This window comes from Gobio gobio (assembly GCF_949357685.1).
Source record: "Gobio gobio genome assembly, chromosome: 11".
Lineage (NCBI taxonomy): Eukaryota > Metazoa > Chordata > Actinopteri > Cypriniformes > Gobionidae > Gobio > Gobio gobio.
The window spans coordinates 42,774,824-42,798,679 of NC_137104.1; the positions used below are offsets into that span (position 1 = coordinate 42,774,824).

Consider the following 23,856-nt stretch of genomic DNA (forward strand, 5'->3'; position numbering starts at 1 on the left):
ATTTATGTTGAAAACGGTTTTGCTATTATATTGTGTAGACCAGGTTACTTTGGTGTATATGAAGTTCAACAGCATTTTGGAATATTATATATTGCTTTACTGTCATTTTAATTCAGTTAAATTTAATAGTGCATCGTCATTTAGTTTAATTCAGTGCATCGTCATTTTGCACAAAGTATTACAGTAAAACTTGTTGCATAGCTGGAGTTTATTTTTTATAATATATTAAATCTATATGGAATCTTATTTTTGTTTCAAAATGTCCCTGTTTGTTTATAAAGAAAGACGCTCTCATGAAAAATCTATGAAACAAAACATTTAATATATCAAATAATAGCATTATATATATATATATATATATATATATATATATATATATATATATATATATATATATATATATATATATATATATATATATATATATATATATATATATATATATATATATATATATATATATATATAATATATAGCTAAATAAAATAGTCTAACGATACAACATTTAATATAATTGTTTTGGAATTATGTAAATATGGTAATGCGACAGACATTTGAAGAATCACCCGGGAACAGTTATATAATGTACTCTGAATGTAGAAATCAACTATTTTTGGAATTAGACATTTTGGCTCGATCGATACTTTACACGAGCCAAAATGGCGTCAGTTTCCGTGCTCGGACCTATTTTTTTACAGTCTATGGCTCGGACGTAAACAGCTTCAGTTTCCTCCTCAGAAAGGAAGATCAGGGCGACTGTGAGGATCACACCGAAGAGATGGGAACGGAGGGTCGCGGCCCTAATTAAGCCATTTTAAATACAAATCCTCATCATATTTACGTAACTCGGGTAAATGCTGCTGTTGTGTACATTTATTGACAGGTATGTGTTGTTATAACCCTGTTATAATAACACTATGCTCGGTTTTCCGCTGTTTGTTTGTGGGCAACAATTTGTGCCTGCAGAGTTATTAGCGTGCTAGCTAACATGCTAGTTGAGTCGATTAGCCGAACGCAAATATAAATGCCCGTGTTATTACACACAGCACTTGTAAACGAAACATCTTTCGTACAATAAAACAACATTAATGAATTTACGGATACATTTAGGCAGTTTTCTGAGACATAACGTGGCTTGTTTTTCTGTTAAATTAAAGCTATCTAGTGAGCTAACCAGCTAGCCGATACTGGAAATTACGTTTTGAATGCTTGCACGTGATTAATCCTGTTTTATCACACTAATACAATGTAGAATATATCGAATCTATTCTATACAATGTATGTGCATAAAAAAACCACGTGGCTTCCCTGACAAATTGAAGTTTTCTGTCATGTTTACCCAGAAATGCAATATAACTCGCTTTTTATATACATGTTTCATGTTTTTAGTGTAAATGTTTTTAAATGCCATTAACGTAGCGTTTTGTATACTGCAGGGATAACTTCAGTTGGTAAAAGACCCAGGGGCCCGGGCCTCAGTCCGCGGTCTTGAGTTGAACAGCCATCCGACATCAGAGCGAGCGAGTCGGTTTGATTAGCAGAGCCCGTCTGCACATCATGGGCGACAGCAGAGGTGAGATTGTTTTGATTGTATATCTACATGTGGCTCCACGTTTGTGCAGTGATTTACACTTAGAGCTGTAAGCCTAGATTTGAATTGCACTCATCAAGTTACATGTTAAGGATATGAATGACATTGTGTTTTGTATATAATCAGTGAATTGAGACGTTAAGGTTAATACTCCTGCAAAGTGTATTCATTGGTTTGCCAGTGTTTCATGATTGTCTTTTTGTTATACGTTTAAATAGCTTAGTTTCATTATTAGTTTATGGAAACACTTTATTTTAGTGTCTGTTACATGTACTTACTATATTAATAGCAGTAATAAATGTGTAATTACTTGCAACCCTCTAAACTAATAATCTCTATAGTAAGTGCACGTTTCAATTGATATTACTCATTTGTTAAATATATAATTACACTAAGACACCTTAAAATAAAATGTAACCCAGTTTATTTAGCATCCATTCAAGATAAATAAGTAGTTTGTGTACTCACTTTTTTACGTAATGCTTAAGTCTGATCAAGGCTACAAATTATTTATGTTTAGATAATTGACATTTAGGTTTCTGAAGCTAACTTCATTGCATGAGACAAAGCTTGACAATGTGCTAATTTAATAATAGCAGGTGTTTAAATCACGAAAGCTGAAATTCGGATTTGCCACACCAAATATAATTGTATAATTTTTTGCTTCTGTCTTATCCATAAACCCTACCTTTCCTCACAGATTCTCGTAGTCCAGACAGTTCATCCGTTTCCTCACCACCATCAGGTCAGCGTTCGCCCCCGTTGGCCCCTTCAGCCGCCGCCATGACTTCTCTGCCACCCATCACTTCAGCTGTGAACAGTCCCATCAGCAGCATGGGCTCACCCTTCTCAGTCATCAGCTCCTCTCTGGGTTCTCCTTGCCTTCCTGGAACTCCCTCAGTAGGCTACGGCCCCATCAGCAGCCCACAGGTGAGCACTTTCATGTTATCAATCCGTGAAAATGACTACAAACGCTGTATTATGCATGCCAGGCCAGTAGTTGGCGACATCACTTTATAAAGAAACACTACACGCCTATAGGCTGAACACGTAATACGCATAACGTCACCGTTTTCACAAATTCATGTTTTTTTGTTTGTTTTTTTTACACTGAGACAGTAACGGTATCATTTTCAAAACATGCACTTAGAAACCCATTTTCAAAAGTTTGCGTTTTCAGGCCCCCAAAACATTGTTGTCATGTAAATGAATGGCCAAAAAGCATTAAAAGTTTTTAGTTGAAAACGCTGTTGTGTAAAAACCTGCTAAGTCTGACAGATTTCTGATCTTTTTGTATTGAGTACATTACATTTTTATAAAATAATGTAGATTTAGGACAAAAGCTGAAAAGTAGTTAAATTTGCATTAATATCATAGTTATCATCAACATCTTATAATGTACTCTACAGTTCAAAAGTCTGGGTTCAGTAAGTTTTTTTTTTAAAGAAATTAATTATTTTATTCACCAAGTATGCATTCAATTAATCAAAAGTGACAGTAAAGACATTATAATGTTACAAAAAAAAATTCAAATAAATTAATTTTGAAAAAAGGATTTCAGTTTTCTCAAAAATATTATGTAGCACAACTGATTTCAACATTGATAATAAGAAATGTTTCTTGAGTAGCAAATCAGCATATTAGATTAATTTCTGAAGGATCATGTGACACTGAAGACTGGAATGATGCCGAAAATTTAGCTTTGCATCACATTAATTAAATTACATTTGAAAATGTATTGAAATAGTGAACCAGGTAATTATAGGGGCTTTCGCACAGGGTAGTTCTAGGTTCTACAGGAGCTAGCCACCAGGGTGGTTCCCTGAGAACTAAATGTTCCCCTAGGGCCATTTTCCTGGTTGCATTCGCACCGCCAGTAGGAACTCTGAAGTGATATAAGCCACGCTTGTTGTTGTGACTTTCATTTTGACAGCGCGGTAGACATTTATTTTGACAGCGCTGACAACACTAGAGCCTGAGCACACAGCTTTCACATTCTCCATCTTCTTTAGTTTACAGTCTGTTTAACAGTCCTGTCTAATATGTTATTAGAAAGAACTGTTATTCAAAGAAAGTTGACAGAATATGAAAAAGTATTAGCGTTTGCCGTGGATTTAATGCTGTCGCTAGCTGAGCAGAAATTCATAATCATGTTATGCTTGGTCCCCTCAAAGTTGCATTGGAATTACTCCTTAGCGTAAAGGTTAAGAGGTCCATCTATCACTGTTTTCCGTATTTGTAGAGTTAGTTTGTGAAGTAAATATATAGGCTATTATAATTTTTTGGTGAACTATCCCTTTAATATTTCACTGTTTTTACTGTATTTTTGATCCTATAAATGCAGCCATGATGAGCATTAGAGACTTTTTAAAAATATATTTAAAACATCTTACCAACCACAAAGTTTTGAACGATATTGTACAATGACTAGCAATATGTAACGGGGCCTGCACAAAATCTCAAGGTTTGGTTGAGCAATTTTTGTTTTTTTCAAATTCCCAGTTTATTTACAGAGGTTATTTGAGTGTTTCACTCTAAAATGTTAATCTTTAACAGACCATCTGGTATTTTGCCCTTAATTTCCAAAGTCTCTCAGGTAGGTTTCTGTCGATCTAAACTGATTTTTTTTTTTTTTTGTAGTCTAAATTTTAGTTTTAACAAAACAAAATATCATAGTGGATTTGGTAATTTAGCGTCCCTCACTCCACAAGCCTTTTTGCGCCCCTCCTCATCACTGCATTTCTACTTCACAGATGAACATGTTTCCCAGAAACACAGAGGTGAGACCTTGTACCCTCTCTCAGTTCCTGACTCTCTCATACTCTCCTCTCATGCAAATGTCTTCTTCTTTTTACTGTTGCTCATACATTTTGAAATGTAGCTCTTTTTGGATGATTACTTGGATGCATTCCTTTTTTTTTTTGAAAGGTTGTGTTCAAATATCATCAAAATGCAATCAAAAGAAGATTCTTAATGATTGATCATCTTCCACTTACGCTTAAGTTGATTTGTTGAAATGGTGTTTGAATGATTTGGGGAGAAATGTCTGGTTGTGATCAGTTAAGGGCTAATCAGGCATGTGTTACTGACCATAAGAAATTAACATGTTTTTTTACCTTGCAATTTGATTTTTGTTTATCACTAACAAAAAATGGGATGTTCATTTTATTTAAATAAAATATTTCCTTTATCTCTTTTTCTGCCACGTCATCTCTTTCTTCATCTTTCTCATCGCCCTTCTCAGATCAACTCCACTGTGTCCATGTCGGGCCTGCACGCTGTCAGCAGCTCTGATGACGTGAAACCGCCCTTCGGTTTGAAGCCACTGTCCAGCCACAGCCCAGGACCCATGGTCTCACAGAAACGCTTGTGTGCCATCTGTGGGGATCGCTCCTCTGGTACGTCACTGATAAACACTAATTTCATAGTCTGATCTAAAAACTGAAACTGTTATTGCTTATGAAAATGTCTTGTTCCTTTTCAATGTTTAGAATAGATTGGATAGGTGAGTAATATAGTGAATCTAAAAATGGTACAGTATCATCAATCAGGGGTAGTTGTAATGAGTACGTATATTATTGACACAGTTTAAATTAGGGCTAGACGAGTAATCAAAACCGTAATTCAGAACCTCTAACCGACATAATTTTCCCATGTCAGTTATTTCGTTTTTTTTAATCCTGTTAATACTTTCCCCTTAAAAACATACTACTAAGCGTGTGTAGTCACGTGACTCCACCCTATCCAGTCAGCTGTTATGGTTTGTATATATTAAATAACCATGTGATAATTAAATATTTTACAAATAAAGGTACTTCAGCTAATTAGATTTTATGTTTGATGTTTAATAGGGCTGTAATCTCCCAGTCGATTATTAGTCGATACGTTCTGGCTCGACCAAAATTCTGATTGGTAGATTTTTTGCCGCGTTCATTTCATCAGTTTTGCAGAGCCGCGTTTATTTCATCAAGGTGCCGGTACAGATCCACTTTTGCGGCACGACTGAAGCGTGGTGTTGTGACGCTTCCCCTCGTGTGTATGTTGTTGGGCTTTCCTCAAGTTTACTGCTATGGGCGTGCGTTTGAGCCAGCGGGGAATGAAAAACAAAGGACCAGTGAGAGACTTCCCCCCCGTCCCCATGTGCTCTACTTCTATTGGATATTCACGTCGCGTTCAACGGAATTCATTTGCATAAAGATGGGCTTCGGCCAGCTTTTTTGACGCGCAGCATTTGTTCAAATGCTGCGCTGCCTTATCTCAGATGACCAGAACAATATTGTGAAAGGCTTTTCTGCATACAAAACCTGCCGTAAAGTTTTCGCGTTGGATAGCCGCAAATGTGGAACTTCATCGCTGAGGAAGCACGCAGATAACTGTGGTAACAAACCAAGCACAAGCAGTTCTATCGAACAGTATTTTTCAAAGGGGACAGAACTGAAGGTGCCTTGTAGAGATGATAAGGACACATAACCATGTTCTTCATGATGTAGCCTTTTGACAGCTTCAGCTGAAGTTGTCCTTGTGTTAATGGTCGTGCAATAACTTCTGTATGCCCTGGCAATAAACATTTTTGTAAGTGTGTCTATAATGTGATCAGCTAAACTGATTTTATTTTGGGTGCGGGTTGATTGTCGGTTCTAAAATCGGACCTGTGCAGGACTCTGATCTAAACTGGTCTCATGTCTCTTCTGTCCAGGCAAGCACTATGGCGTGTACAGCTGTGAGGGCTGTAAGGGCTTTTTCAAGCGCACTGTGAGAAAGGACCTGAGCTACACATGCAGAGACAATAAGGACTGTCTGGTGGACAAACGCCAGAGGAACCGCTGCCAGTACTGCCGCTACCAGAAGTGCCTGGCCATGGGGATGAAGAGAGAGGGTAAGAACCAGAACTGCCTGTCCCACCTAACACATACACATACTACAGACCCAATATTTCCCCTTTTCCACCAAGGCAGTGATAGAGCTAGATCGGAGCCAGAACCTAGTTTCAAATCGGTTCTTTGTGTTTCCACACCCAAAGCCCCAGCTCCGAGCCAGGAAAAGTGGTTCTTAAGTAGCGTAGAAGAAAGAACCGAATACGTCAGGCGCTGGGGGCGGGGTCAACAAGACCAACACAAACTTGAGATCCCCCATTGTTGAAATAGCAGCTAATGGAGCTAACAGCTGCTGCTCGTTTTTTAATCTCCCTCTATAACTTACACATTACGCCGTACTGCATGAATGCGTTGGATTCGGGGTGTTTTCGTGGTGTTTTGATGCCGATGTAGGATCGTAAAGCCATGTGAATCAATAGTAACGCAACGTTTGCATTGTTGATGGAAGGCTTGTTCGTAGCAGTGCTGTGCAGACCGATCGCCGTATGATAACGAGTCCAGCGAGAGCATATGACTCCGTATGCTTTTGATTCACTCATGCGTTTTTTATTTATTTATATCATACGTGGATCGGTCTGCGCAGCGCCGAAACATCTCGAACAAGCCTGCTGTGTTTGTGTTTCCCGCTGCCCAGGGTTGCCAGGTTTTCACAACAAAACCCGCCCAAATTATTGCTACTCAAAACAAGCCCAATCGCCTTTCAGGGGGGCTTCCCCGCTAAAAATCACATTTGGGGGTAAAATACGTGTTTTTTTTTGGCATGGTTACCTACTAAAATTCACATTCTCGGGGCTAAATATCACATAATTGGGGTCGCTTCAACCCACGGACATGAAAAACACTTGGCAACACTGCCGCTGCCTCGCTAGCGTTGCTGAGAAAGATGAGACATATATACAGTGACGTAAGACATGGCTCTGTTGTGGCTCTCAGCATGTGGAAAAGCAAACGGTTCTTAGAAGGCTCCTCAGTCGAACCAACTATGAACTGGGACTAGCTCTGGCTCTGAACTAGCTCTAGCACTGCTTTGGTGGAAAAGGGGTATATGAGTTCCACTGAAGGGATGACACTAGAGGTAAGGAGTAGTGATCGACTGATAAAGGGTTTTCAGTGTCTGATGCTAGTGTTTCCTCCCCTTATAAATGCCCCTACATTTAATAGTCATTTGTTTGTAAATTAGACTGCATTGGTCAATGTTCATATTTATGTGAATGCAATATAATGACTGATCTACCACAACTTGGGTGAAATATTCTTTGCTGTGATGCAGGAAACAGACTGATAGTAATATCTAGAGTTTTGGTTGGTTGATAGACAATAAAGCACTAAAATAGGATGTACAATTTAATGGAAATTGGGATTTTCCCCAAAATTGCAGAAATGTAATTTGATTTATTTTGATTTTATATTTTATTTATTGTGCAATATATTGGTCTATCACTAAAGAGAGCGAAAGATGGGCTTTCTAGAATTAAGCCAGACAGATAGACAGTAATGACAAGACTAGGTATTGCAGAGACATGTAGATTTCATAAGTCATATACATCACAGCACAAACCAGAGAGGAGAGGAGAGGGGGAGGGAGGGCTGATGTCACCACTAACACCTGTCCCCCTCTCTCCCTCTTTTGTTTCCTCTCGTTCTCTCTCTTCCTCCCTCTCCTTCTGTAGTGGTCCAAGATGAACGCCAACGATGTAAGGAGAAAGCAGGGAGGGAGGGAGGGTTGGTCATGTGTGTGTGAATGTGGGAATGGTGAAAGGATTGCTCAGTAGGCTATTAGTCACGGCCATTAAAGGGGTCATGTCACCCCCCCTCCCCCGGGATCCACTTGAAAATATGAAAATATTTTCTTAGTGTTTTTTTATTATTTATGGTAAGAGTCTGACTGAAATGAGACTGATTGATTCATTTCAATAAATTCTTTATTATGCTAAACGAGCAACTTTTCAGATCTGAATTTACAGTTTTCATAGTGCATCAAAATGTTTGAATCAATAGGTCAAAGGAAACTTGATTCCACATGATATGACCCCTTTAAATGACATGACGCAGCAAAACATTTTAGTCATGTGAGAATGTTGTTTTGAATTTGTGCAATAAGTGACCTTTGTAGCTTTTACTGGGTCATTGAAGAATAAATGTTGCTGGAGGACTTCAGTGTGTGGATGAATGTGTTGAAAACTAACCTGGAACTACTTGTATCTGTATATCTCTGTGTCTCTCTACACCTGTCTTCATCTTTACCGCTTTCCCTGTTCACTACCCTTTCTCTCATTTCATTTTTCTTTTTCCATCATGTTAATCTCTCTCGCACTGTCCTCTGCTCTATCCTTCATCTCTGTTTCCCCGTCTTGGTCCTTTTCTTCATTCCCCTGTGTGCGATGCAGCCGTTCAGGAGGAGCGTCAGAGGAACAAGGAGCGGGAAGGAGAGGTGGAGTCCACCAGCGCCGCGAATGAAGAGATGCCGGTGGAGAAGATTCTGGAAGCCGAAATGGCCGTGGAGCAGAAGACTGAGCTGCATGCGGATGGCAGCTCAGGTGGAAGCTCTGTAAGTAACAGATAAGCATGTTACAATTATCTTTAGTGCCAGGATTATCTGTTACGTGATCCAGACCTTTAAGGTAATCAGGCTCTAATTGTAGCATGCCAATGACAGTAAGTTGGTGGACTGACTAAACAAGGAAGTTGCATAGAGCCAGCCATTTATATTAGGGCTTTCAGTTTTGATAAACTTTTTGACATTTTTTGACTTGCAATATGCATGAGATGTAATGTCTGAGACAGACTGCATGCATATTTAGCACCATCTTCAGATTTTAAAGAGAGGACCTATTATACTTTTTTACATATTCAACTTTCTTTAGTGTGTAATGTTGCTGTTTGTGCAAGAAAAATGTCTGCAAAGTTACAAAACACAAAGTCCACTCCAAAGGGAGTTATTCTCTATATCAGTGCGCACTGTTTCTGAACTCCCTGAAACGCCACAATTGTAGTCATGAGTTTTCTTCCAGTAACATGCATGTCACAATATTTCTCATTTAAATAATTCCTACCCAAGGCAACAAAAAAGGGGGGGGGGGGGTTGAGTCCTGGTTGCCTTAGTAGTGTGTTGAAACTCACTGTTTTGGTAAGTGGCATGACATTTTCAAAAAACCCACTCAAAACATTTACCTATCAAAACACACTGGTCTAGCTAACCAATCAGAAAACATTGCGCTTTTTGGAAAAAAGGACTTCATAGAGACAGGAATAAACAGGGCTGGAGTTCTCAAAAGCATATGATGCAAAGATGATCGTTGAGACCTTTGGTGGCAATGGTTCTACGATCTACATAGGCTTATGATGCTTTTGAGAAAAGTAGAGTGTTAAAGACAGACTGGGAACGGTAAAATATAGGAAAACTAGTGTGTTTTTTGAACATTCAAGCATGAAAATCTATTCTAGTAGACCCCATTGTAAAAGGGCATAATATGGTCTCTTTCAAATACAGATTCTTACTGCTATATAAATAGGGTTGGGTATTGTTTGGGTTTTTTATGATACTGGTGCCAAACCGATTCTTTTAAAACAGTACCGGTGCCTAAACAGTGCCTGAACCGATACTTAAAAAAAAAAAAAAGAGCCACAATACGGCGGCCGATGACATTAAAGAATGTTTTTTTTTTTTTTGAGAAAAAAAAGATAAATTCTTTACATTGAACAATTTATAGACCCTTTTCACAGACTGTGATGACACATTTTAACCGTCATCATTATCGTAAGTCCTGCAAAGTTTTTTTGTATTTTCATTTTGAAAAAAATGTATGTACTAGGGCTGGGCGATATGTGAATTTTTTGGGGGGGATAATCGCCTTCAAAAATATCGCGATATCTGATAATATCGTCTACTCCGCACTGACCTCGCCCACGCGCGCCATTGCTCATGTCTGTGTCAAAATTTTCCAGGCATAAAATGGAGGACAACGGCTTAATATCAAAGAAAAGATGCACACCGGTAATTTGGCAGTATTATGGATTTAAAACCAAATGCAAATGGAGAACCAGCGGATCCAACAGAGGCTATCTGCAGGCTGTGCAAAAAAAAAGTATCAAAAAAAAAAATGCGCAACCCACTAATCTCCGCTGCCATATCCACATAGGCTACACCATCCAGTGTAGCGGCCTCATTTCACATGAACGGACGCATATCGTTGCCACTATTGAACACTGCGCATTGCTGGACTATTTTCGTTACGTTTAAAAGTGGACATTTCAAGCTTTATATAAACATATTTCTCATGTTTGTGAGACAAGTAGCTGCTGAGTTTGGGTTTATTTGAGACACGCTCAAGTTCATGCGCAAAGCATGTGATCGCTCCCGCAATTAGGCTATTGTCTGCTATAGACTATTTGCTTCTTATTTATTAAATCCAGGCAATTATCTGATTAAACGTTGATTAAAATTAAGATACAATTTATACAAAACGAAATTCACATTAAAGAAGGGCTTTCTAAGCAAAATCATGCAAAATTTTGTGTCTAGAAACCTGCATTAGATTGTTGCGTTAATGTTTTATAAATGCATAGGTTCAATTAAATAACGTGGTGTTTAGATTATATTTTATTTCTGAGAACTAGCCTAATGTATTTTTAAAAAATGAAAACATATTTGTTTTAATTTTGAATGATAATTTAGATTTTTGATGATTTTAATGATTTTTTTAAAAATGCATGGCAACTGCTAAGACAATTAAATAACGCTGTGTTTGGATTATATTTTATTATTAAGGTGTCTAATTAAAAAAAAATCAATTGTTTTCATTTTGAATGATGATTTAGTTTTTTGAAGATTTTACTGATGATTTTAAAAAGTGCATTTATGATTTTCATACGCAACTGTTAAGACATGCTGGGTAAACCACATTTACGGTGTTTTACAGATCACCTGCATAAAGTTATTTTGAGGTGATGTTTGTTTACCCATATTTTGATTTTTTTTTTAAAACGTTTTGAATATGTTACTGATAAAAGCAATTTGTCTAAATGATTGAATATCGTTCGCATTGTGTCCTGAATATTTTTTTTTTTTTCAAAGGTTTCGCTCTCTCGTTTTATTTTTAGCGTTAGTATTTTAAATGTTCCAGGTTAAATGTTCCAGGTTTACATGTTTGATTAATATTTGTATTATTAATAGGCTATTCTATTTATAATTTAATAGCCAATAATATTTTTAGAGCTGTTTAAAACATTTAGTCAAGCCAACCTATGTCTCGTTAATTTGTAACGTGCTTCTCTTTGCGCACAACCACAACCAACATCTTATCCATATACTTCAATGTTTTGCTTTAACACATATAGGCTACTGTAGCTATGCATCAAAACACTAAAAAGGTAAGTGTATGGTAACTACTAAGCTATTTATAATGTATTTGGCAACGCAATGTCCTGTGAGTTTATCAGTCGTCATTTTTATGATACTGTGATTTATCGTCTGATAACACTGACTGTTATCGACATCGAGATATTTGCGAGACATCGTCGATATGCCATAATATCGTCATATCGCCCAGCCCTAGTATGTACATTTATAACACTAATACTTTGTATTATATTACCTTTTCATCAAATTACAAAAAACAAGTTACCGCTGCTGTGAGGGTGTTTCTAATACAGCGTCTATGGGAGTGATGGTAAAAATTAACATCTTTCTCTTTTTTCACTGCCGTTATCAATCTCACTCAAATTTTTCACTCTTTTTGAAAGTTGTGAAATACTCTCATTCACCGCTATAAAAGTTAACCCAACTATGACGACTTCCACTCTGAGAAACCCGGAAATGTTAAAAGGGCCCATTAAAAGTTTAAAGTATACCTAAATATAAATAGATACAAAACACAACAAATTGGCTTAACAAATTCATAATAAAACCTAAACCATGAAACCCAACTACAATAGGCCTAATTTCACACTAAATAACTGTTACAGTAATAACAGCAGAGTAGTTGGTATTCTTGGTATGCTACAAACCAGCTTTAAGTTTCAGCAATTCTTTTGCAGAAATATGATCTAATAGCCTTGAAAAGATTGCCTCTGATTGCCTCTGGCTAAATATTTTAGAACACATCACCTTATTATTTCCATGGCGACACGCCATGCTTCTCACATGACACCGCAGTCACAATAGTGCTGTATGACAGATGCATCGCTTTTATTTAGTTTTTCCTTTTTTATTCAAAATATACACCATCTTGTTAACCATGTCATGAGCTATCTGATATTCCAATTTTCTGTCATTTAAAACCCTATATAATTATATGTTAGTTGATCTATAATGTGCGATGGTGCCGCCATGTTAGTTTGCACCGCAATTCAGAGAATCGGATCTGTCGGATTTACATCAGTAAATTCATCGACATCTCACTAAATACATGAAAGAAAGTGACCGGTGAACTGGCAGAAGAATAGAGTAAACCATATAGTTAACTATACAATGTGTATCTGATATAAATAAGACACATAGTCAAATTATAACTGAAAGATTTGTTATTGGCGCTTCCATAGACATCAGTGTGTATTTTACAAACTATAAATACATTTTTTGCTAGTACTTATGTGCATTTAAATGTCTGAAACCTAAAATAAACGTGGTTGAAAACACTGAATAGTTGTGATATGTGACAAGCGCTGAGCGGGTCTGTTTCTGGCTCGGCACTAACCAAAGGGTGAAAGCACTTTTGAATTCAAGTGGCACCGAAATGAGGCCCCGAAATCGGTGTTTTGGTTTCGGTGTCCAACCCTATATATAACAACAAAAAGACTAGTATAATGTTACGGTTTTGTTTCATTCCCTCTGCTTGCTACTTACCCATAATACTTTATTTTTCCCCTCTCCTCAGCCGAACGACCCAGTCACAAATATCTGCCAGGCAGCTGATAAACAGCTATTCACTTTGGTGGAGTGGGCAAAAAGGATCCCTCACTTCAGTGAGCTGTCTCTGGATGACCAGGTCATTCTACTGCGTGCAGGTAAACTTGTTTGCCTCTGTCTTTTTGACTCTGAATAAAAAAATTCATGTTTTTGAAAACCATTTAATAATGTAAATCTGCAAACTGTATTTCAAGGGATGCCCCCCTTAGCAAACACTTTTATTGAACCACACACATCTTTTGCTGCTATCATTTGTCTGTCAGGCTGGAATGAGCTATTGATCGCATCATTCTCTCATCGCTCCATCACGGTGAAGGATGGCATTCTGCTGGCCACCGGCCTCCACGTGCACAGGAACAGTGCTCACAGTGCTGGGGTGGGAGCCATCTTTGACAGGTAATAGTCATGTCTCACGACTGCAGACTGCCAAGATACACATACATTCTAAAACTAAGCCTAAAAAACATGCACTCAATTGATGTGGATAAAAAAATGTATTCGTTAAGAAGACATGCGCATAAACTATGATGAAAACACATTTACCGATTAAATCTCTCGATGCGCAACAAAAGGCTTATGTGACTTTGCCTCAACAGTAGATGTGATTTATTAACTGGACTAACCAGCGGACCAATTTCATTGTACAGCATTTCAGTTGTTGGTTTGATCATTCTGAAATGCCTGAGCCAAAGTCTGTCATGAAATAATGACTCTTTCATTAGATTGCGTTCACATGCTTGTGTTCCCAAACACCAGCATCTGAACGCAAGATAACATGACAAAGGTTTATTGCGTTTCATCTGGAAAAAAGAGCCACAGTGGCTTCTCCAATTGCATCAACTTCCATTTTCATTACAGATATTTTGCGTAAATTTCCCAGCAAGTGACGATTTTTGTTCTCCCACATGGGATGAATGTGAAACGTTTTTAGCGCTATTCCTATTTTACGTTATACATAGTTATATTACATTATAAAAAGTTATAAATTCGCAACCCTGGATGGAAACATAGCAATTGGTGATAGTTCATATTCACATCGGACATTTATTTAGCTGGAATCAGACTTTGTTAATGGGACTTAAAGGGTTATTTTACCCAAAAATGAAAATTCTGTCATTAATTCCTCACCCTCATGTCGTTCCAAACCCGTAAGACCTTCGTTTATCTTTAGAACACAAATTAAGATATTTTTTATGAAATCCGAGAGCTCTCTGACCCCTCCATAGACAGCAATGTAATTACCACTTTTCAAGGCCCAGAAAGATAGGAAAGACATAGTTAAAATAGACCATGTGACTACAGTGGTTCAACCTTAGCGTTATGAAGCGACGAGAATACATTTTGTATGCAAAAAAACAAAGAAATATAACGCAGTTTACATTGTAAATACAGTACAGTGCTTTCAAAGTGCTACAACAGAACACCGGCTTACCATTGCCCGATGCTGTTCACGTGAGCACCTGTTGGTTCACGTATGCGTATGATGCTGACGCAGGAGCTAGCCAATGGTGAGCCTCCGTTCTGCCGTAGCGATTTGAAAGTTATTTACAACATAAACTGCGTAGGAGACTGACACAGACAAGAAGAAATTGGTGAATGCACTTATTTTAGTTTGTTTTTTTTGCATAAAAAGTATTCTCGTTGCTTCATAAAATTAAGGTTGAACCATTGGAGTCACATGGACTATTTTAACAATGTATTTCCTACCTTTCTGGGCCTTAAAAAGTGTTAAATTGCTGTCAATGGAGGGGTCAAAGAGCCCTCAGATTTCATAAAAAATATCTTGTGTTCCGAAGATGAACGAAGGTCTTAGGGTTTTGGAACGACATGAGGGTGAGTAATTAATGACAGAATTTACATTTTTGAGTGAACTAAACCTTTAATGACAGATCTTTGTTACATTTGTTAATACTGACTTTGCTTTTCTTGAATCATTTCTTGTTGCAATTATGTAAAGATGTGCATGTGACCTGCTTTGCTTATGTGTGAAAAGGACTAGACAAGAAATAGTTTATTGTATCATAATTTGTGGTAAACCTGCGCTCATAAAACTTAACAGCTTTGATTCTTGCTTTTTATGACACATTTAAGGCTGCAAAGGTGGTTGGATTTTCCTGCGTCATGACAAAGAAAAATACCTTTTACTCCCGACAGCCTGCCGCCTTGACGCTGCTGTATATAGTGTGCTTTATTAGAATGACACCGCACAACAGACAGGACATGCACATACATGCAAACACCTATATGTGCACCAACGCTCTCCTCTGCTTATAGTCTCAAAACACTCCCATTTACATAATCATTACAGGCACACATATGACGTGTGCTCTGTCATGTAAGCTGCTGTTTATCACAGCAATTGTTTATTTTAAGCAACAAATTTAGCACATTTCTCCCCAAGACTTCTGAAGACTTTGTCTTATGCATATCCAGGAATAATGAGCTACAGGCTGTTGTTTAAAATTAGCTCATTCTAGATGTGCTGTGCTACAGTTTGTTGTGACGCTCATATGAAATTGTCTTTTGTTGCCATTCATCTTGTCATAATGTCTCTGCTTCAGAAATGAGCCTCCCTGTCCTTGTGCTTCACTGTCCATCTCACCTGATTTTTGCAGCGCTTCATTGTTGTCCTGTTGGTGCCATGTGATGTGTGCAAATGCTTCTTGCTTTGCTTTGTTGGCTCATGCTTTAGATGCTATTTAACCCTCTGTGCAAAATCTGATGTGTCTTCAGAATCATTTGATGTGCATTTTAAGCAATTAAGGCATGCCGAGTAATATAGTGCGTAACGATACCATAACTAAACGAATGAACTGTTATATTCCACAACAACCATTTTATATTTTTTCCATCAGGGCTCAACAGTGATTTTGTTTAATTTTTTACTCTTGTTCAGATATTTACAGGCAGCATTATCAAAAATCTGAAATTCAATCAACATTTATCATAATTTTAGTGTTATATTTTGTATTAATAGAAAAAAATGTCATTTACAGTAGCTAGAAATGATATAGGTATATTTATTACATTTATTGTAACTGATTTTAACTAATGCTTACCAGATTTTGAGAGAACCTTGGTGAGGTTTGCAAAACATCAAAGTTTGCTTGACTTGAAATTCCATGTACATGATTCAATCGTTGAAGTGTCCCATCCTTATTGTTGAGCCCTGGTCTTATCCTGTCAAAGATTTTTTTTGTTGATCATGTTATGTTGTATTTGTTCTGTGCTGGGAATTGTCATTTCAAGCTTCATTGCCGCCAACCCATGATCCGTCTGCCTTCCTTTCAACAAGAGCCTGTAGCTTGTTACTCTTTGAACTGGGCCTACCGCCAACATACGTGGAGTCTTAACGTCTCTGCCTGGGCCTTTCTGGAGCGGGGAGACATTATATAACTTTGATATGTGTAATGACATTTTAATAATACATTGTGATTGAACACACAGGGAGAGTGCGCACAATGCAGAGGTTGGGGCCATATTCGACAGGTAATGACACTCCGCCACACGCCATAAACAAAACAGCAGCAGTCAGAAAAGCCTGTAGCTTGAGAGTTTATTTTGGATAAAATTATGTCTGGGGCTGTTTGGGGCAGGTAAAGACCAAACTGACCTTGTGTATGAGTGTCTGTGTGATTGAATGCTTTGCTTGGACTCACAATGTTAGTAAGAGTGACTGATGTTTTATGTGGCATGCTCTGTTTTTAAAAAGTTAATTTCTGATTGTTCTTTTTGTCCTGTTAAGATGAAATCTGTTTTATTTTATATCTCTGTTATACCAGGGATTTTTGTTCATTTGTATATTTTGAAGTGGTTATGAAAACAGCTCCACCAAGCTTTTTTCTGTTGCCTCATTGTGATTTGTTGTACTTCAGAAATTAACCTAAATCTTTTTTTTTTTTTTTCACCTTTCCCTTCCTTCTTTTCATCCCATGCTCCTCCCTGTCCCCATTTTTGTGGCATCAGGGTGCTGACGGAGCTGGTGAGCAAGATGAGAGACATGCAGATGGATAAAACAGAGTTGGGCTGCCTGAGAGCCATCATCCTTTTCAACCCAGGTCAGTCCGCAAAGACATAAACATTCATTTAATATTCGTTCATGCTAAGGATATTCCGATACACCTTTTTTCCAGATCAAATATGATACCGATACTTTCATTTTTGGTACTTGCCAGTGACGCATTTGTAATTAAAAAAAAAAATTGGTAGAGAAACCAAAAGAATATGAATCATATTAGTTGGCTTAATTTGTTTAGTAAATAGATGTTTCTTTTAGTGCTTAATTGTGCCTGTAAACATATATATTGTATGCTGTTCTGTTACTTCAGTTACATCAACTGTTTATTTTAACATTCCATCATATTTTATCGTCCATTTAATGGCAATGCACACATTTAGAGCAGCTTCAGTGCAGCAATGCAGTAATCAAATGACTTTTTTGTGTAATATAGGGAACAACTTGTTATACATAATTCATGTAATATTTAATAATTTGACTGATGTTTTCGTTTTAATCGAAGTGGCACAAGCGTGTGTGGTGAGTGAGCGAACTGTAATCAAGCACATGCAACAGAAGAGCTCTCTCTCATTCTCTCTCCTCACCATAACATTTGAAAATATGTGAATTGTTTTACTTTGCTATAGAAAGATTTGAACAAACAATTTAGCCACAAACTTCCCAGAAATGTTTGTTTGATGCACCAATACCAAGCATTATCGGTGCATCTCTAGTTCATACACTCAATTTCTATTCAACCAAAATCCAAACGTAGAATAAGCTAAGAGTGTAACTGTGCAAGCGAAGCTAGCGAGTAAAATATTGCAGTATATCACAGTTTTAAATCACTACACACCTTTTGTTATTTTTGTCAGATTTTTACTCCCACTGTTCCTGACCTACCTGATGACAGCTTTTTGTTTTATGTGTGTATTGCAGATGCAAAGGGATTGTCGAGCCCAAGTGAAGTGGAGTTACTGAGAGAGAAGGTCTATGCATCGCTGGAGGCTTATTGTAAACAGAGATATCCTGACCAGCAGGGCAGGTACAGCACATGTTTTTTCACTTCTATCCTTCAATAGATCACAGAAGTAAAATCCCCTTTACAGTCTTCATTGTGAAAAAAAGTGGGTGTGCAGTTTCTCAATTTTTAACTTGGTTTTCAGGTTTGCCAAGCTCCTTCTCCGACTGCCAGCGCTTCGCTCTATTGGCTTGAAATGCTTGGAGCACCTGTTCTTCTTTAAGCTGATTGGAGACACCCCAATCGACACCTTCTTAATGGAAATGCTTGAAGCGCCTCACCAGCTGACCTAACCTGGACCAGGCTCGATCCAGTTCAATCCGGTTTGCACCAGGGTATCGCAGTCCCCCCTGGACTCTGAGGCTTTACTGTGTCTCACTTCCCATTAACACCTTCCCCCACAATTCGCTCCTACACGTTCTCCATGCCGCACCTTCAAACCAGTACAGCCCCGAAAAAAGACTCTTAAGCTGTCTGAAAAAAAAAACTTGTTTTCCATGTAACGTTTTACACAGTGTGAGCTGTCCGGAGAGATCTTATTTTTCAAATTCCTTGGAGGTTCTAAATCATAAGCTTCAATTTAAAGACTTCGGCTTCCAGTTTTAGAACTCTCGTATTGATTCTAGAGATCTCCGTGTGTCGTTTTGGTTTGTATGTTACTCTGAATGCACGAATTGTACTTCTTTTTCGTTCGTCATTGCAGTTAGACAGCCCGTCGGCTGAATTTACAGTGCATGTGTGACCGGGGTGAGAATCCGGCGAGCCCTTTGGCTGGTACGAATCAAGTCGCGGCAGACCTGCCTCTTTGTTTTTGACTGTGGAATACTGCTAACTGCTATCTTTGGGATTTTTACTTTGAAATCCTACTTTGTACTGTACTCATGAAATGAGTCTGATTTATAAAAGGCATTGGAAATTCTCGGCCTGCTGCATCTGGCCCATATGAAAAGCAGGCCAGGGTTTTACATTTGTGAATAAATGTATGCAGGTTTTTTGGACATGAATTTTTGATCATGTTCCAAGGAGGGCCTAAAGGCACAGAATAATTCTCGCAGGAAAATCCTGCTTTTGTTTGGCGGCAATAGGATGGTCGACCTTATTTTTCTTGGTTTGTGTTGTTTTTAAATGAGCAAATAGATTGGTAAAGGTTTTGGTACCTTCTAGAGGACCTTGTACCGTTGCCATTTCATAATTCCCCAAAATGTTCTTTGGATCCATTTCTTCACCAATTCCTCGAATGGGAACCAAATCCACACCATGTCCCCCAAAAGATTAATATTTATAAAGTGTGTGTGTGTGTGTGTGTGCTGTGTAGTATGTCCAACCACTCTTGTCCTTTCCACGTGATCGGTGAAGAAGGCCTTTTTCTTTTGAGTTTATGAAATCAGCTTGTCATCAGGCTCCTTTGGAATGAACTGGTATTAATTTTGGCATAGTAAACAACAAAGGTGATTCTGGTTTGTGTAAAGGCTGGAATACTCTACACAACGTTTGCACAGATTTTTGCCCTGGTTTACAGTCTGGAAGAGTCTACGTTAGTTGCCGAATCAATGCAATTTTTGGACAGTCAGTGTTGACCGATTTAAAAAAAAAAACCTCAGACTGATTCCATCTAGTTGGAGAATATCAAATTCTTATATTTGAACACATCTTGTTTTCATTTGACATGCATCTCCTAGCATGCGAGAAACAATGTTTCTGCATGAGTCGATGCCCTGTTTTTCTCAGTAAAAAGTCGGCAAGTGGATGCTGCCTAGTGTTTTAAAATCTGTTCCTATTTTAAAGGTAGTGCAGTGTGTATTCCAGCTTTAATGTGTTGCAGTAGAATCACCTTCGACATTCCATCTGTACAGGTTGCCTCCCTCGTAGCAACTCTCTGAATTATTCAACAGGGACTGAGGGACTTGGGTCATGGAAGAATTTTGCATTCAATCTGAAAGGCCTAAGTGTCAAAACCAGCATCCACTACAATCTCTATGCATTTATTTGAAAACGTTTGTATAGACTGAAATTGAAAGAGAGTCAGAGAAAGAATTAAGGCCATTAAACAAGATCCAGAAAATGCACCAGTATTGATGGTGGGTACTATTTTCATACCTGTTAGTTTTTGTGGCTCAAACCAAGTAATTTTAGTCAAGAGACTTGAGATCAAATACTGACAGTGTTTTTATAGAGGAAAAATATCTAGAGATTGCAAATGGTCCCACCAGTTTTGGTGCTAATAATGACAACGGTTAGACATAAATGTTGACACCAAAATAGATACACAGCAGTTAAAATATGCAATTTCTCTAATAAGCTTGAATTTGATATGCCAATTTCTTGTTTAGTACACCATCTTCTGCATAACTATTTCAATTGTAGTATCCAGATTTTATATATGCATAAGGTGCTTAATTTTCCAGTTGAGAGTATAGTCATGCCGAAATCGGCCAAAATCGGATAAGATCGTTCTCAGATGTTTTTAACAATCGATGGATTGTACTGTAATCCATAATATGTTAGCCATTGACATGTGACTGAATCCAGACTTCCATTTCTAGCTTTGTTTCCTCCTAGCGTAACTTCCCTGTGTGTTTTTGTTAGGGCCAGTGGTAGGAAGGAAGAGTTTTGAAATCTTTTCAATGTGATCAACGACTGACCTCTGGTCCTCTAAATTTGGCTTCCCGGTAGTTCCTCAAAGAAGAGGTTCTGTATTTTTCTTGCGTGTTTGGTCAATCCAGGTTCCATTTATCCAGGAATTAAAGCTAATTCAGTTGATGTCGATGGTCTGCTCTATATCTGAACAGTGGGAAGGCTCATTTGATTGTGCACTGTGTGCTTGTGTTTTCATGTGGGCGACTCGAGCTTTGCCACCCTATAGGGTGTAGGTGTGTGTGAGTGTGTTTGCAGCATTACAGAAAGAATCCTATGTGAAAGATGCTTACAAGAGTCGTCATGTGGTAAAAATCTTCACCGTATTTCCTTGAAATGGAGTGCAATGGCGTCAGTCTCCTATTACTTGATTGCAGTTTGCCATAATCGACTTTCGCTTGACTACATATTAATCCAGACGTGCGCTGTGAGCTTGTGTGGCCGACCCTCCCTGTCTTTGGGGTCCACTTTTTTTTCCCCCTCTTCCCCAAAATTGTTACTTTTTTCAAAATCTCACCTTTTAACAGCTCTCAAAAGGGTTGCAAGGCGTTCATAAAAATGAATACGGCTTGCACAGGATTTTGTACAATGTACAATGTCTCGTTACAATGGACCGTAACCCCTGAATTATCCATCATGCACCTGAACTGATTCAGCACTGCCAAACAGGTGCGAGGGGAGTGTTTTTGGGCCGTTCCTAACTAACCCCTGGTTGACTGTGTACTGTGATGATCACTAAACAGAGCCCCATTGCAACTATTTATACTGAGCTGAGTCAGAGATCCAGAGGGTTCTGCTAGTGTGTTTTTTCTAAGGCCTTGTTGCTGCAATTTTTGTCACGCGTGGGAAAGCCCTCCTGTTTGTGTATTTGAAGCCGAGCGGCGCTCTGAAATATGCACAGTGCAAACTTGAATTACTCTTTGCCTGAGAATGAAGTGGTTGAGCACGTTACAGTCTCGAGAGCTGATTCACTTTTATCTTCGTTTTTGGCTTATCTGTGAATGTTTGCTTCCGTAAAGAGATATATGCATAAGATATGAGTGACGTCCGGTCAAGTGGGTTCATACAGGTGAATTGCACAAAACCTGTCAAGAATGTGACCGGGTCACGTTTCACCGCAAAATCAAAAGGAAAGGAAAAATGCGCCTATTTGAGTACCACTTTAATGCACGTTTATAATTGGAATAAACATGTCTGGATGCATTACATTTAATGGAATATTTTTTTTTTATTTCAATGTTATTTTTCTTATTGATTTTGAGGTGAAATGTGACCTGGACATGTTTTTTTTTGTGAGATTCATTCATTCAGGATCATGTTGGATGGATGTACAGCTGAAGGAGGGCTATGTGATGATGATTTTGTACTTTGTAAGTGGGTGGGCTCAGGCTGATGATATGGTGATTGTTTAATGGGAGTCCTTAAGAGATTTCAGACTTGAAATGAAAGAGCTTTCTTAATTTACTCCCACCAAAAAGAAAAAAAACGACAAAAATATTGCTTCTCACTGTTTTCTGACTGCTCTTTTCTTATGCTTTACATCTTTGTGTATCCTGACGTATTAGTGCAAAACTGTTATGTTATTTGGGGTCTTTTTCCCCCCTCCACACCCTTCCCTCTTCATTTTTCTTGTCTAGTTTCTTGTCTCCAGCAGTTGTGGAAATGATTGACTGTACCGAGTGTGGAGAAAGAAATGTCTCTTTCTTTTTGCTTTATTGTCATTAATTCAGAATCTGTTTTTGTTGGATGTACCATGTGTAAGTAAAGGTTTTAATACAGCACACTTGTGTGAGCTTTTTATCTTCTGCCTGCCTTTTCACAAACATTTCGACGTATCTTTGATTTGCCAGACCTGTATAATTGATTTGCCTAGATTTATATTCTTCCTTTAAACACAGGTGCGACGCCTGGTGCTCTTTTTTTGATAGCCTTTTTTTTGTATCATATATTTAAGTAATTATCATAAATTAGGTATCATTTGAAAGCTTACAAACTCAAAATTCATCCTCTGAAACCCGTTTTGAAATCGGACATTGTGTTACCATAGAAACGTTACTCTAAATTATTCTAGCGGGCTCCTCCCCTAGTGGGCGGTGTCATGTTTCATATTACAACAATTATTTTAATCACTTTATAATCAAAATCTTTTCCAATCTTGACAAAACGCATATTGTCGGAAAGGTCTGAGTCTCAAGGGCCCATATTTGGTGACTGTTTTGTGATGGAAGTGATATTTGGACAGAAATTTACAGGAAAATGCATCAAAAAACAATCAATGGAATTTGAATGACACCCGGTGGCTGTTTTTGGTACAGCGCCTAAACAAAATATGGGAACTTCAATTTTTGTGATATCAACTTCAAAGTTGGAACACAAATTGGTTAGACATATGGCTTTGATTTTATAGTAATTTTAGAGTAAACCATTTTTTGTAAAATATATATTTTATATAAAATAAAAAATATTTAGTACAGTATTTTTCATTTACAGTAAATTTAAACTTCCATAACTTTTTCATACTTTCATATTTTGAATTGCTTCAGCAATAATCTGCAGAGTGTCTTCTTTAAAACGAGACCAAACTTTGGTCTATATTCCAAAGCATTCTTGAATTATAACCCTTTAAGTTTGGATAGTGCATGTTCATGTGTATTCTCAAGGATACAGGGAGGGTGACAGTTACTATATAGTGTGTGTGTGTATGGTTTTGTTACCTCATTGATATACATTAAATATTTGTACTTTTTAAAAATACATTTTACATTAATTTGTCATTGCTGGATCATTGAAATTATTTGCAGAAAGCTAAAATTTTAGCTTAAAATCTTGATG

The 23,856-nt window shown here is 37.8% G+C and overlaps 1 protein-coding gene across 18 annotated transcripts; it reads left to right on the forward strand.

The window, feature by feature from the left end:
- Positions 1-651: 651 nt before the first annotated feature.
- On the forward strand, positions 652-22,806 carry rxrba (retinoid x receptor, beta a). 18 transcript variants are annotated; one of them, XR_013817463.1, is made up of 15 exons: positions 652-850; positions 1,437-1,573; positions 2,292-2,521; positions 4,345-4,371; positions 4,836-4,989; positions 6,288-6,467; positions 8,136-8,159; positions 8,853-9,013; positions 13,341-13,470; positions 13,636-13,768; positions 16,820-16,861; positions 17,339-17,430; positions 18,309-18,414; positions 18,536-22,120; positions 22,287-22,806. XR_013817463.1 is itself a non-coding variant. In XM_079828794.1 (14 exons), exons 2-14 carry the CDS (start codon positions 1,558-1,560, stop codon positions 18,681-18,683), a joined length of 1,443 nt encoding a protein of 480 aa, XP_079684920.1. In that variant the 5' UTR covers positions 652-850; positions 1,437-1,557; the 3' UTR covers positions 18,684-22,806. The 18 variants fall into 18 exon arrangements, 8 of the variants coding, with proteins under 8 accessions (XP_079684920.1, XP_079684925.1, XP_079684927.1 ...); XR_013817464.1 differs by having other exon boundaries at positions 18,536-20,459; positions 20,601-22,804; XR_013817465.1 differs by having other exon boundaries at positions 18,536-19,360; positions 22,287-22,804.
- The last annotated feature ends 1,050 nt before the right edge of the window (positions 22,807-23,856 follow it).